The sequence below is a fragment of the Oratosquilla oratoria genome, chromosome 30, assembly GCF_046742065.1.
Source record: "Oratosquilla oratoria isolate Oo_2021 chromosome 30, ASM4674206v1, whole genome shotgun sequence".
Taxonomy (NCBI): domain Eukaryota; kingdom Metazoa; phylum Arthropoda; class Malacostraca; order Stomatopoda; family Squillidae; genus Oratosquilla; species Oratosquilla oratoria.
The window spans coordinates 16,108,769-16,121,268 of NC_134806.1; the positions used below are offsets into that span (position 1 = coordinate 16,108,769).

Consider the following 12,500-nt stretch of genomic DNA (forward strand, 5'->3'; position numbering starts at 1 on the left):
TGGTTTTAGTCGGAAGGGAAGAAATAATTCATTTAATTTTATTAAGGAACTTGATGTTGATAAATGACTCCTTTTAATAGGGAAAATAAATCGATAATCGTTTGTTTTTTATCAATGAGAGTAAACTATTCATTTTATTGTAATGGGGGAATATTTATCATATCACGTTTCATCTGGAGAAAACAAATGAAGCCTAGAGTTTCACGGGGGGTGGGGGTGGGGGTGGAGGAGAAAAATAAATGACTTGTCATCCATGAGAAAAATCAAAGAGGGAACTAGGCTAATTTGTTTCAGTGTGTGTGTGTGTGTATGGATTCACAGCTCGATACGAGAAAACAACTTTTGTCATTTAATGAGGAAGAAATCGGTTCGTTTTAATGATATTACGAAGAGAAAACGGGAGTTGGGTTGGTTATTCACTTGTTTCATCGAAAACGGAAGTTGGGGTGGTTGTTCACTTGTTCCATCAAATGTGAGAAAAGAATGATTCTTTTGTTCAGTGCGAACAAAAATTCATTTTATTACAACAAAGGGAATAGTTTTGTTTTATTAGGATTAAAAATTATTAATCATTTGGAGGAAGCAAGTACTTACAAACAAATATCATTCCTAATTTTGCAAGTTTTTCATTTTTTTTATATATATTTTCCATTTTTTATTCAGCCGGAGTCTGTGAAGAGTGTTGTCATACCTGAAGGATTGTTGTTTATCTGAATAAAATTGTTGGAAATTAGACAGAAAATACTTGCCATGGTCGTTATCGTATCAAAGGAATTAAATTCTTTGTAGAGACAATAATTTTTGAAATTCTATCTCTTCCTTAATAGGTGGTACATTTAATTCAATTTTGACTGCTATCATAAGGTTCTATTAACCTTTGAGACACTATTACCCATGCTCAGGTAGCCAAGAGATGATAGCATACTTCAAATAACTCCTTTCTTTCTTAAGGGCACTTTTTACCTTAATTCTATTTGCGCCAGCCTATGTTGTTCATCTCCACGGAACTTCCTCGATAGTATAGACTTAAACAGAAGACCTAGGTTGAGACTTCACGTTGTTAGGAATCAATGAAAAACCTATACAGGTCCATGATGACATGCATTACCATTATGACACATTGTAACCTATTGACGATGTACTGAGATAAAATAGGCGTTAAATAGGTTTCAGTTAGGTAGCGCTTCTAATCATTATTCTAGATACCGTTAATTCAGCTCATGCATATCTCTGGTTAAGGATGGTGCTTGGAAATCATGTGATAGCATCTCCCTCGTTCAGTACCGAGGGATGGCATAGAAATAAAAAATAAAGAAAATAAAATAAAATAATCCTGGCGAAAGACAGAGTTAAAAAAAAGTACAAATAGCACGGGGGGAGGGGGTCAATTAAAAGGGGAAATAACTCCTGCACGACCAAGAGGGTGAGAGGGAGATAAATGAAATATCTTTGTAAATGCTGAAATACAAGGAAATGAATAAGCCACATTAAAACTCTACGGGATCAACACGCCAAATTCAACACCACTCTGGCTTCTGATACAGCGTCGCCCAATGCATATTATGCGCTGACTCACTCCGGCCGATTTTATCCATATTAGGTCAATAAACTTAACAAAGGGGTTACAAATATATATATAAATTCCATTGGATACGAAGAAACCCTTTACAGATCTTGTTCTGGTAGACATAAATCGATTTTATCTGACAGCAAAAATTTCTCTGAAAGGTTTAAACGTCATCAGTGCATAGCAGGAAAGGATTTTTCCACCTCATTCCTATTTTCTATAAAGACTTCTCTGAACACGATAAAGTCACCTGTAATTATGAATAACAGATTCTGTAAATGACGTCATAGCAATGAAGACGAATTATATACGTTTATTTTGATATTTCGGTTTACGGTCTTGTATTTTGAATTTTCTTCACTTCATTGCAAACTTACTGACCGAAGCACAGATAGACTCGCTTTCGTTGGCTCAATATTACCGAGTGTTTGCCAACAAGCGGACAGATACGAACACATCCACTGTCGGTAAATGAAAACCTTTTGTTCGCAAAGAAGTGTGTGTTCGGACTTGTCGTGTAGGATTTTATTTAATCTAAAAGGCAAAACATTTTTTTTTGGTTTGAGTGGTTTGTAGGACGGCTAGAGTTTTGCTTTCTGAATCCTTTTTTTATTTTCATTCGGAAAGAATATTAATCCTTTGATATACCATTTTCTTCCCTAGAATTAATTTTGGGTGTGTCATTTCCTTTGCATTTCGGCCCGAACTTATTTTATTTTATTACTCTTCTTTTGAAATGAAATGGAAAATCCCTGGAAAACGTTTCCTCATTTTGATTCCAGATGCCAGTGGGGACCAGTGATTTCCAGACAGCGGTTGCAGACATGTGGCGTCCGTGGCTGAACGAGTCCCAATACTCGCTCTTTAAACAAGGTGAGCATCATAGATCTAGTCTCCAACACGAGAAGCCCAGGGAATGGGGCTTCGGACGTGAGAAGCCCAGGGAGTGAGGCTTCGAACGTGAGAAGCCCATGGAGTGAGCCTTCACACGTGAAAAGCCCACGGAGTGAGGCTTCGGACGTGAGAAGCCCAGGGAGTGAGGCTTCGAACGTGAGAAGCCCAGGGAGTGACGCTTCGGACGTGAGAAGCCCAGGGAATGGGGCTTCGGACGTGAAAAGCCCAGGTAGTGAGGCTTCAGACGTGAGAAGCCAGTGAGTGAGGCTTCGAACGTGAGAAGCCCAGGGAGTGAGGCTTCGGACGTGAGAAGCCCAGGGAGTGAGGCTTCGGACGTGAGAAGCCCAGGGAGTGAGGCTTTGGACGTGAGAAGCCATGGAGCGAGGCTTCGCACGTGAGAAGCCCAGGAAGTGAGGCTTCGCACGTGAGAAGCCCAGGAAGTGAGGCTTCCCACGTGAGAAGCCCAGGGAGTGAGGCTTCAGACGTGAGAAGCCAGTGAGTGAGGCTTCGAACGTGAGAAGCCCAGGGAGTGAGGCTTCGGACGTGAGAAGCCCAGGGAGTGAGGCTTCGGACGTGAGAAGCCCAGGGAGTGAGGCATTGGACGTGAGAAGCCCAGGGAGTGAGGCTTCGAACGTGAGAAGCCCAGGGAGTGAGGTTTCGGACGTGAGAAGCCCAGGGAGTGAGGCTTCGAACGTGAGAAGCCCAGTGAGTGACGCTTCGAACGTGAGAAGCCAGGGAGTGAGGGTTCGAAATTCGATCGTGAGAAGCCCAGGGAGTGAGGTTTTGACGTGAGAAGCCCAGGGAGCATGGCTTTGGACGTGAGAAGCCCATGGAGTGAGGCTTCGAACGTGAGAAGCCCATGGAGTGAGGCTTTGGACGCAAGAAGCCCATGGAGTGAGGCTTCGGACGTGAGAAGCCCAGGGAATGGGGCTTCGGGCGTGAGAAGCCCAGGGAATGGGGCTTCGGACGCGAGAAGCCTAAGGGGTTGAATGTCTGACGCGGGAAACCCTGGAATTGGCGTTGTTTGATGTGAAATTCAGACTGTCCGTGGTGGAGTGGCATTCGAATAAAACAGAAAGTGGCTTTGGACGTGTGAGCGCGTACTCACAGATTAAACAAACCGTACACATTTTATATCAATATATTTGAACAGGTAGATGTGGGGAAGTGAATCTGAATAAGGCGAAAGAGAAGTTAGAAATAATGAAATAATGTAGGAGTAGAAAGGAAAATAGATTGAGGAGGAGTAGAAATAGAAATATACGAGGGAGCAGTAATTTGTGATGTCGGGTAAACGCAAAGAGTATATAATACCACATTAGAAAGAGACTTTGGTTCATATATCAAGATGTATCGTAACGTGGTTAGGATCTATCTTAAGAAACATTGTAACGTGATTACAATGAGAGTATTTGCATTTTGTCAACCACCACATCGAGACAAACGCTCAGGCCTCTAATTGCATACTCGTAAGGAGGCTACGACGAGACTATAAACGACTTGCCATAAATAACTTCATCGTATTCAGGTTACAATACGACCAGGAATGTAGCCGTTGAGCTTGAGTCTTACTCGTGTAAACATTTACATACTCAGCTAGGCGGGGTCTAGTTCCCCCCTCCCCCCATCACCATCCACACTACCTTAGATGGTCCGTTCATCATGTACACAATACATCGACTCAGTGTTATTGCTACCTTTCTATGATATGGCTCCAACAGTATTATTGCAGTGCAATAACATGTGCAAGGCAGAACGCTGCGCAAAGTTTTTACGTAGAGACCTGTTCAATATAAATCGCACCGTGCCTGTTACGACACAATCCATACAATGCAGCACGGCACTGAGATGGGTTACGACGCTTAGATTCACATATGCCAATGTAGCGTTGTCAAGATAATAAACAAAATCATCGCATGGAGGTTTCCAGTAAAGTACATACTGTATAACAACATTCAACACTTTCTTGAGGTTAATCGAGTTAAGGTTTAATCGAATTAGGCTTTAACCCCAAAACAATGGGGATTTTCCCTCAGAGAATTCGTCTGGTATCAACTGAAATATTAAATACGTAAAGACAGTCACCACTGTCTAGTTTTCCAACGTGGGGCCACTGCTGTGGAATAAACAATTTTAAGTCCTTTTCTTATAAAATGGGACCTTTATTTTTTCATTCTGGCTGCCACCAGGGTCTATTATTAATCTCCATGTCATTCCCCCGGTGGCTGGGAGGTCATAGCCTATCTGTAATGGATAATCTTTTTCCTTCCAATACTCGTATGGGTGTCGTAACACATATATGGTTACCAAAGGAATGGACCAACATATGATTTTCACATAGAAATATCAATTGTAACTGAGTAATTGATATACAATTAATCTTCTATATACCATTCTGTCTAAAGCGCATAGCGTTTGTTTCTATAGAGATATGCATGCATACATACGTATGTACATACATACATACATACATAAATACATACATACATACATACATACATACATACATACATACATACATACATACATACATACATACATACATACATACATACATACATACATACATACATACATACATACATACATACATACATACATACATACATACATAAATGCATACATACATACATAAATATATATATACATTATGTATTCCAAGATTCATGTTTGTTGTAACAACAACTTCATTCGTATATGGAGTACCTCTCGGAGGGTTATGGAGGGGGGCGAGAGAAGGGTAGCGTTTCGGCAGGAAAAGTTGGTCGAGGATTCCGATGCAGGAAGGAGGAATCGGAAACTGATTGCTTCATCCAACATAGGGGTTAGGGGCCTGTGTGAGAAGGGGGCCGGTGGTGGCGAGGGTGGAGGTAGAAGACGGGCATCATTGCAATTGTGTGTGTGTGTGTGTGTGTGTGTGTGTGTGTGTGTGTGTGTGTGTGTGTGTGTGTGTGTGTGTGTGTGTGTGTGTGTGTGTGTGTGTGTGTGTGTATGTGTGTATTCACTTGGTCTTTGGATCACGTGTTGGACTCGTGATCGACAGCTATTTCCCTCCTGGAAGAGAGCTCAGAGCTCGTAGGTCTGATCTATGGGTAATGCTATGACCTTGCACACACACACACACCCAACTCCCCGCTCACGAGAGTCAGAGTAACGACCCGAAAGGCAGCGGTAGGTACCGAAATAATTTCGGCCCTGGGCAGGATTCGAACCAAGATCTGCGGGCCACTATGGTGGCAGTTCAGCGCTCTACCAACTACGCCACCGAGTGTGTGTGTGTGTGTGTGTGTGTGTGTGTGTGTGTGTGTGTGTGTGTGTGTGTGTGTGTGCGTGTGCGTGTGCGTGTGTGTGTGCGTGTGTGTATCCGTGTGTGTGTGTGTGTGTGTGTGTTAGCACGTGTGTGTATGTGTGTGTGTGTGTGTGTGTGTGTGTGTGTGTGTGTGCGTGTGTGCTCGCACGTTTGTGTGTGTGTGTGTGTGCGCGTGTGTGTGTGTGTGTGTGTGTGTGTGTGTGTGTGTGTGTGTGTGTGTGTGTGTGTGTGTGTGTGTGTGTGTGTGTGTGTGTGTGTGTGTGCGTGTGTGTGTGCATATGTGTATGTGTGCGTTCCATGTTTTCAATATACAGTATCATGCTTAGGATAATGCACACGCACGAATATAAGGAAAAGACAGGCAATATTGCAAATGTGTGTGTGTGTGTGTGTGTGTGTGTGTGTGTGTGTGTGTGTGTGTGTGTGTGTGTGTGTGTGTGTGTGTGTGTGTGTGTGTGTGTGTGTGTGTGTGTGTGTGTGTGTGTGTGTGTGTGTATGTGTGTGTGTGTGTGTGTGTGTGTGTGTGTGTGTGTGTGTGTGTGTGTGTGTGTGTGTGTGTGTGTGTGTGAAAAGTCTAGGGTAAACTTACTCACTACGGTAAATATAACAAAAGAAAAAATTAAATGGTGTGGATAGATAAACTCAAAGTTAATAAAACACCAGGGCCTGACGATTGGCATCCAAGAATCTTAAAGGAAATTAAAAATGAGATTGTTGTTCCATTAGAAATTATTTTCAAGAAATCCATCATATCCGGAGATGTCCCAAGAGAATGGAAGCTAGCTAACGTTACTCCCATATTCAAAAAAGGTGACAAAAAGAAACCAAATAACTATAGGCCTATAATTTTGACTTCAATCGTAGGAAAAATAATGGAAACTATCATCAGAGATGCTATCGAACATCATTTAGAAAGTAACCGTTTGATAAATGATAGCCAGCATGGTTTCAGACGGAAACGTTCTTGCGTGACTAACTTACTCGAATTCTACAACACAGTTATATCGAATTATGACAAAAGAAACAATATAGATTTAATATATCTAGACTTTGCAAAAGCTTTTGATACCGTCCCACACGAAAGACTACTTACTAAATTAGCTTTACACGGAATAAGTGGTAGCCTATTAAGTTGGACAAGTAATTGGTTGAATGGTCGAAAACAAAGAGTTGTTTTAAATGGAAAAACTTCTAGATGGGAAAATGTTACAAGTGGAGTTCCTCAGGGTTCCGTTCTTGAGCCACTTCTATTCATAGTATATATAAATGATATAGACCATGGACTAAAATCTACTGTTTCCAAATTTGCTGATGATACAAAACTGTGCGGAATGGCAAATAATCACTTAAACCAATTAGGTATTCAAGAAGATTTAGATAAATTGCAGCAATGGTCTGAAAAGTGGCTCATGAAATTTAACAAGTAAATGCAAGGTAATGCACATAGGTAAAAACAACAATAAGTACGATTACAAGTTATTTGGAAATTCGTTAACAAAAGTGGATAGTGAAAAAGATCTCGGCGTAATTATCAGTAACGACCTCAAATCATCCAAGCAGTGTATTTCAACCTCTGAGAAAGCAAATAAGATTCTAGGACTGATTGCGCGATCTTTTGATTTCAAAAGTCCATCACTCATTAACAAGCTATATAAATCGTTAGTTCGTCCACATTTGGAATATGCTGTTTCTGTATGGTCACCGAATCTCATTAAAGACATTGACAGACTGGAAAAAGTACAACGGCGAGCCACAAAACTTATTCCAAATATAAAAAATAAATCATACGAAAATCGACTAAAACATATGAATCTGTTTTCCCTAAAAAAGCGTAGACTCAGAGGTGACTTGATACAGGTCTTTAAGATTTTAAAGGGAATTGACAACATCAAAAGTGACAAAATTTTCACATTGAATGAGAATCAGACAAGAAACAATGGTCTCAAACTATCCGGAAATAGATTCAATTTGGAAGTAGGTAGAAACAACTTTGCCAACCGTGTAGTTAATGAATGGAATAAACTTCCTGCACAGGTAGTGCAATGTAGTTCAGTTCGAAGCTTTAAGACTCATTTAGATAAACACCTAAGCAAGATGCTGTAATGATTATAATTTATTTTATATTATTTTTTTTGCTTTGTTATCATTTGTCTGTTTGATTTTCATTTGAAATTAGTTATGTGTCAATTTATTATTATTTACTGTTTACCTGTTTGTTTGTTATTCAACTATACCTATGCATTTGTTTATGTATTTTGTTTGTTGCATACATTATTATAGTTTTTTTTTATAATTATTATTTCATTATTATTATGATTTTTTTCCCGCATCCGACCTAGATATGGACCAAAGGGTCTCCTGTCGGCATGCTCCGCCTTTGTAATCCTTTGTGTGTGCGTGCGTGAGTGTGTTCGTGTGTGTCCGTGAGTATGTTTGTGTGTGTGCATGAGTGTGTGTGTATGTGTGTATGTGTGTGTGCATGTATGTACGTGCGTGTGTGTGTGTGTGTGTGTGTGTGTGTATATGTGTGTGTGTGTATGCATGTATCTACGTGTATATTCCATGTCTTCAATATACAGTATTATACTTAGGATAATACACACGTACGAATATAACGAAAACAAGCGTGGATCTATACAGGGAAATACACAGGGTTCTGGAAAACACATGAAATATACATTTGGACTATGCAATCGATTTCTGATCGCAAAATACCAACAAAGAGCTCTTTTCATCTTCTTTGTACGTCGCTGTGGCGCGTTGGTTTCAATATTGACACACATGGACGTGAACTCCGGATCGAGTCTAACAGCTAAAGGATGCTGGTGCATACCCTGTCAGAGCTAAGCGTCTCACGGCGTGAACTTCTCATAATTTCCATCTATCCCTTTACGAAGGTGTAATTTCACGCCTCGACCCAGCGGTAATTACAGCCATTTTCCAGGCAGCCCGAGCACTCAGGGACAAGGTGACGATATCGGCCGCTGTAAGCGTCACCCTCGATGCGGCTCCAGGTACGGACCTTGTGGTCTTTGACTCCTCGTCCCCTGGGGGAGAAGGGAGAGGATGGTGGGAGAGAGAGGGGGGAGAGAGAGGGGGAGAGGAGAGGGGGAGAGGAGAGGTGTGGGTGGGAGAAGGGGGGGGAGGGAGGAGGGGAGAGAGAGAGGGGGAGAGAGAGAGAGAGGAGAGAAGGTGGGAGGAGGGAGAGAGAGGGAGAGGAAGAGAGAGCGGAGAGAGAGTGAGAGAAGGAGAGAGAAGGGAGAGGAGGAGAGAGAGGGAGAGAGAGAGAGGGGGAGAGAGAGGGAGAGAGAGATGGGGGAGAGAGAAGAGTGGGGGAGAGCGAGAGAGAGGAGGAGAAGAGAAGGAGAGAGAGAGAGAGAGAGAGGAGAGAGAAGAAGAGAGGAGAGAGAGAGAGAGAGAGGGGAGAGAGGAGAAGAGAGAAGAGAGAGAGAGAGAGGGGAGGAGAGAGAGAGAGAGAGAGGAGAGAGAGATAGGTAGATAGATAGATAGATAGATAGATGATAGATAGATAGATAGATAGATAGATAGATAGATAGGTAGATAGATAGAGATAGATTAGAGAGAGAGAGAGAGAGAGAGAGAGAGAGAGAGAGAGAGAGAGAGAGAGAGAGAGAGAGAGAGAGAGAGAGAGAGAGAGAGAGAGAGAGAGAGAGAGAGATAGTAAGATAGCGACGAAGAGAGAAAGAGAGAAGGAGAGAAAGAGAAACCTCACTCTTTTGCTTGCCTCAACGGTACACGGGCGAGTAATTCAGTCGTGTCGACCGCAATTTGACACACACGAGATACTCTGCCCCCCTCTCCCCCTCTCCCCCTCTCCCCCTCCCCTCTCCCCCTCTCCCCCTCTCCCCCCTCTTCCCTCTCCTCCCTCCCCCCCTCCTCCCCCCCCCCCTCTCCCCCTCTCCCCCCTCCCCCTACCCTCCTCCCCCCCCCCCTCTCTCACCCCCCTCTCCCCCTCCTCTTCCCTCCTCTCCCCTCCTCCCCCTCTCCCCCTCTCCCCCTCCTCTCCCCCCTCTCCCCCTCTCCCACTCTCCCCCTCTCCCCCCTCTTCCCTCCTCTCCCTCCCCACGAGGCATAAAATATCGTGTTGCGTGTGGTCGTCACCGCGCCCCGTGTCGACGCTTGGGCGGTCACTGTCTGCCTCGTTGCCATATGGGAGATCCTCGATTTTTTTTTTCCTTTTGTCCGTTCGCACTCCTGAGAGGAAAAAGGAAAGAGAAAGTATCTCCCGGGATGGCGGAAGGTGTTGATATGTTTTTTTTTTTTTTTTTACGCGAAGCTCTGATAAAAAAAAAAAAAAAAAAAAAAAAAAAAAAAAACGGTAAATAGATTAAAAGCTTTATCAGGGCAAAAGGGTCAAGTAAGATTACATAAAGTCCCTCAACATGACTTTCTGGCCTTAGATGAATAACTTCTGGCATTAATCGGAATAAAATATGTGAAAAAAAAGGATGATCGTATCGAAGGATTTCAAGCAGACTAACCCACCTCAGATATCCGAAGGATTACAAAGGAGGAACATGCCGACAGGAGACCTTTTGGTCCATAACTAGGTCGGATACGAAAAAATTATAATAATGATAAATAAATAAACAAATAATATTATAACAGCATAGATGATAATAAAACAAAATAAATAAATGCATAGGTATAGTTAGATTATAAACAAGCAGGAAAATATTAAATGATAAAAAAATTACAGATACATAATAATGATAAATGAAAATCAGGAAAATAATAAACAAACAGACAAATAATAACAAACAAATAAACAAATTTTATAAAATAAATGAGTCATTACAGCATCTTGTTTAGGTGTTTATCCAAACAAATGTTCGTGATATGCCCATGGTGTCGAAAAGATTCCGTATCAATTTATTCCTTCTGTTCCATGTGACATTTTTATATCGTCATTCGTTCCATCTACCGCTAGAATATTTGATTCATTTTCATGGGACCCATTTAGGTAGTAGAAGGGCTATTTATTTTTTGTTTGTTTTATCTTAATTTGTTGTATTTAATCTCATTTTGTCTAATTTTATTTTATTTTTTATTTTATATAATCTTATTTTATCTTGTATTTTAATTTTTATTTTATTTTGTTTTATTTCACTTTATTTTTATTTTATTTTACCTTATTTCATCTTATATTTTAGCTTTATTTCATATTATTCTATTTCGTTTGATCATATTTAATTAAAAATTATTTTTTATCTTATTTCTATTTAATATAATTCTATTTTATTTTATATTATTCTATTTTATTCTATTTTCTCTTATCTTAATTTAATTCAATTTTCTATTTTATCTCATTCTATATCATTTTATTTTGCTCTATTTGATTTCATTTTAACTTATTTTACTTTATCTTATTTTATTCTGTTTTGTTTCATTACAATTTGCTTTATTTGATCTAATTTTATCTAATTCATTCTATTTTACTTTATTTGATTAATTAAATTTTATCATCTTTCATTTTCCTATATTCTATTTTATAAAATTTTAATTTATTCATCTATTTATTTTTTCCACCTTCGTTTAACACTCCTCCATTCCTCATGTCCACACTTCCATTCCATAACTCCATCAGGCGGGTACTACGCTGTCGACGTACCGAACACCAACCTGACGGTGGTGGCGCTCAATACGCTCGTGTGGTACAAGAACAACAACGCCACGGCCTTGGACCCTGCGGCCCAGGACCCCGCGGGGCAGTTCCAGTGGGCAGAGGAACAGCTAAAGGGTCTTGCCAGAAGGGGAAGGAAGGTAAATTATATAGGTAATTAGGTAGATAAATGGGTAAGTAAGTGGATGGAAAAATAACTTAAAATAAGCACAGATAGAGACGTGTATATATATGCATACATGTCTATATATATCTATATTATATATATATATATACATATATATACATATATATATATATACATATATATATATATATAATATATGAATAAATAATGAGTAATACATTCCTTTGTTAAGATATAATAAAAAAATGAAAGTAGATAAACATACAAATCTCGTGAAAGTGTAAATATAACTTTAAGGTTAAAATAGTGTCAACATTGCCAAAACACCAATGTGCAAGTAGCCATAAACATATATGAACACGTACACGTACATGTGTATGTACACATGAGGACGTTTGTGTTTGTTTGTGTGTGTGTGTGCGCACGTGAATGTGTGCATGTGCGTGTTTACTTTGTGTACGTTCGTGTGTGTGCACACGTGTTTACCTGAACGTGTCTATGAATATATAAACAATTACTTGAGGGGTCCTTGTGGGCCCTTCATGATCACTTGCTCCTTCAAGTTGTTTGTGAAATCCTCCGGATGCTAATAAGATTGTAATGAATAACACAGGAAAAACAAGTGAGGCTTGGTCTCGAATCTGCTTCTTCATCAGCCGACGATGCTATCCACTACACTAGCAAGGCTTTAAATCATATGTTTATGCATATATCATTCACGTTATACTAACGTGATTAATTGTTTCACGTCATATGACCTCAGGCGTTCCTGATTGGCCACATCCCTCCAGGCTTGTTCGAGAGATTCTACCAATCAGAAGAGGGCTTTTATTGGTACCAACCCCGCTACAACGAACAATTTAACAAGGTATGATATAAAGTGTACTTTTTTGTATAAGCTACTGGATTCCAAATTGGGTGTTTGTATACCAATCATGTTAAAAGAATAATGAATAAA

At 40.4% G+C, this 12,500-nt stretch overlaps 1 protein-coding gene across 2 annotated transcripts in view; it reads left to right on the forward strand.

Moving 5' to 3' along the window:
- The window catches only part of LOC143041042 (acid sphingomyelinase-like phosphodiesterase 3b), a 151,976-nt gene that overhangs the window by 122,317 nt on the left and 17,159 nt on the right, over window positions 1–12,500 (forward strand). For both annotated transcript variants that reach the window (XM_076212649.1, XM_076212648.1), the window contains exons 6-8: window positions 2,350–2,440; window positions 11,380–11,555; window positions 12,306–12,410. In XM_076212649.1, coding sequence (XP_076068764.1) covers window positions 2,350–2,440; window positions 11,380–11,555; window positions 12,306–12,410 — 372 coding nt within the window. The remainder of the gene's footprint in view (window positions 1–2,349; window positions 2,441–11,379; window positions 11,556–12,305; window positions 12,411–12,500) is intronic.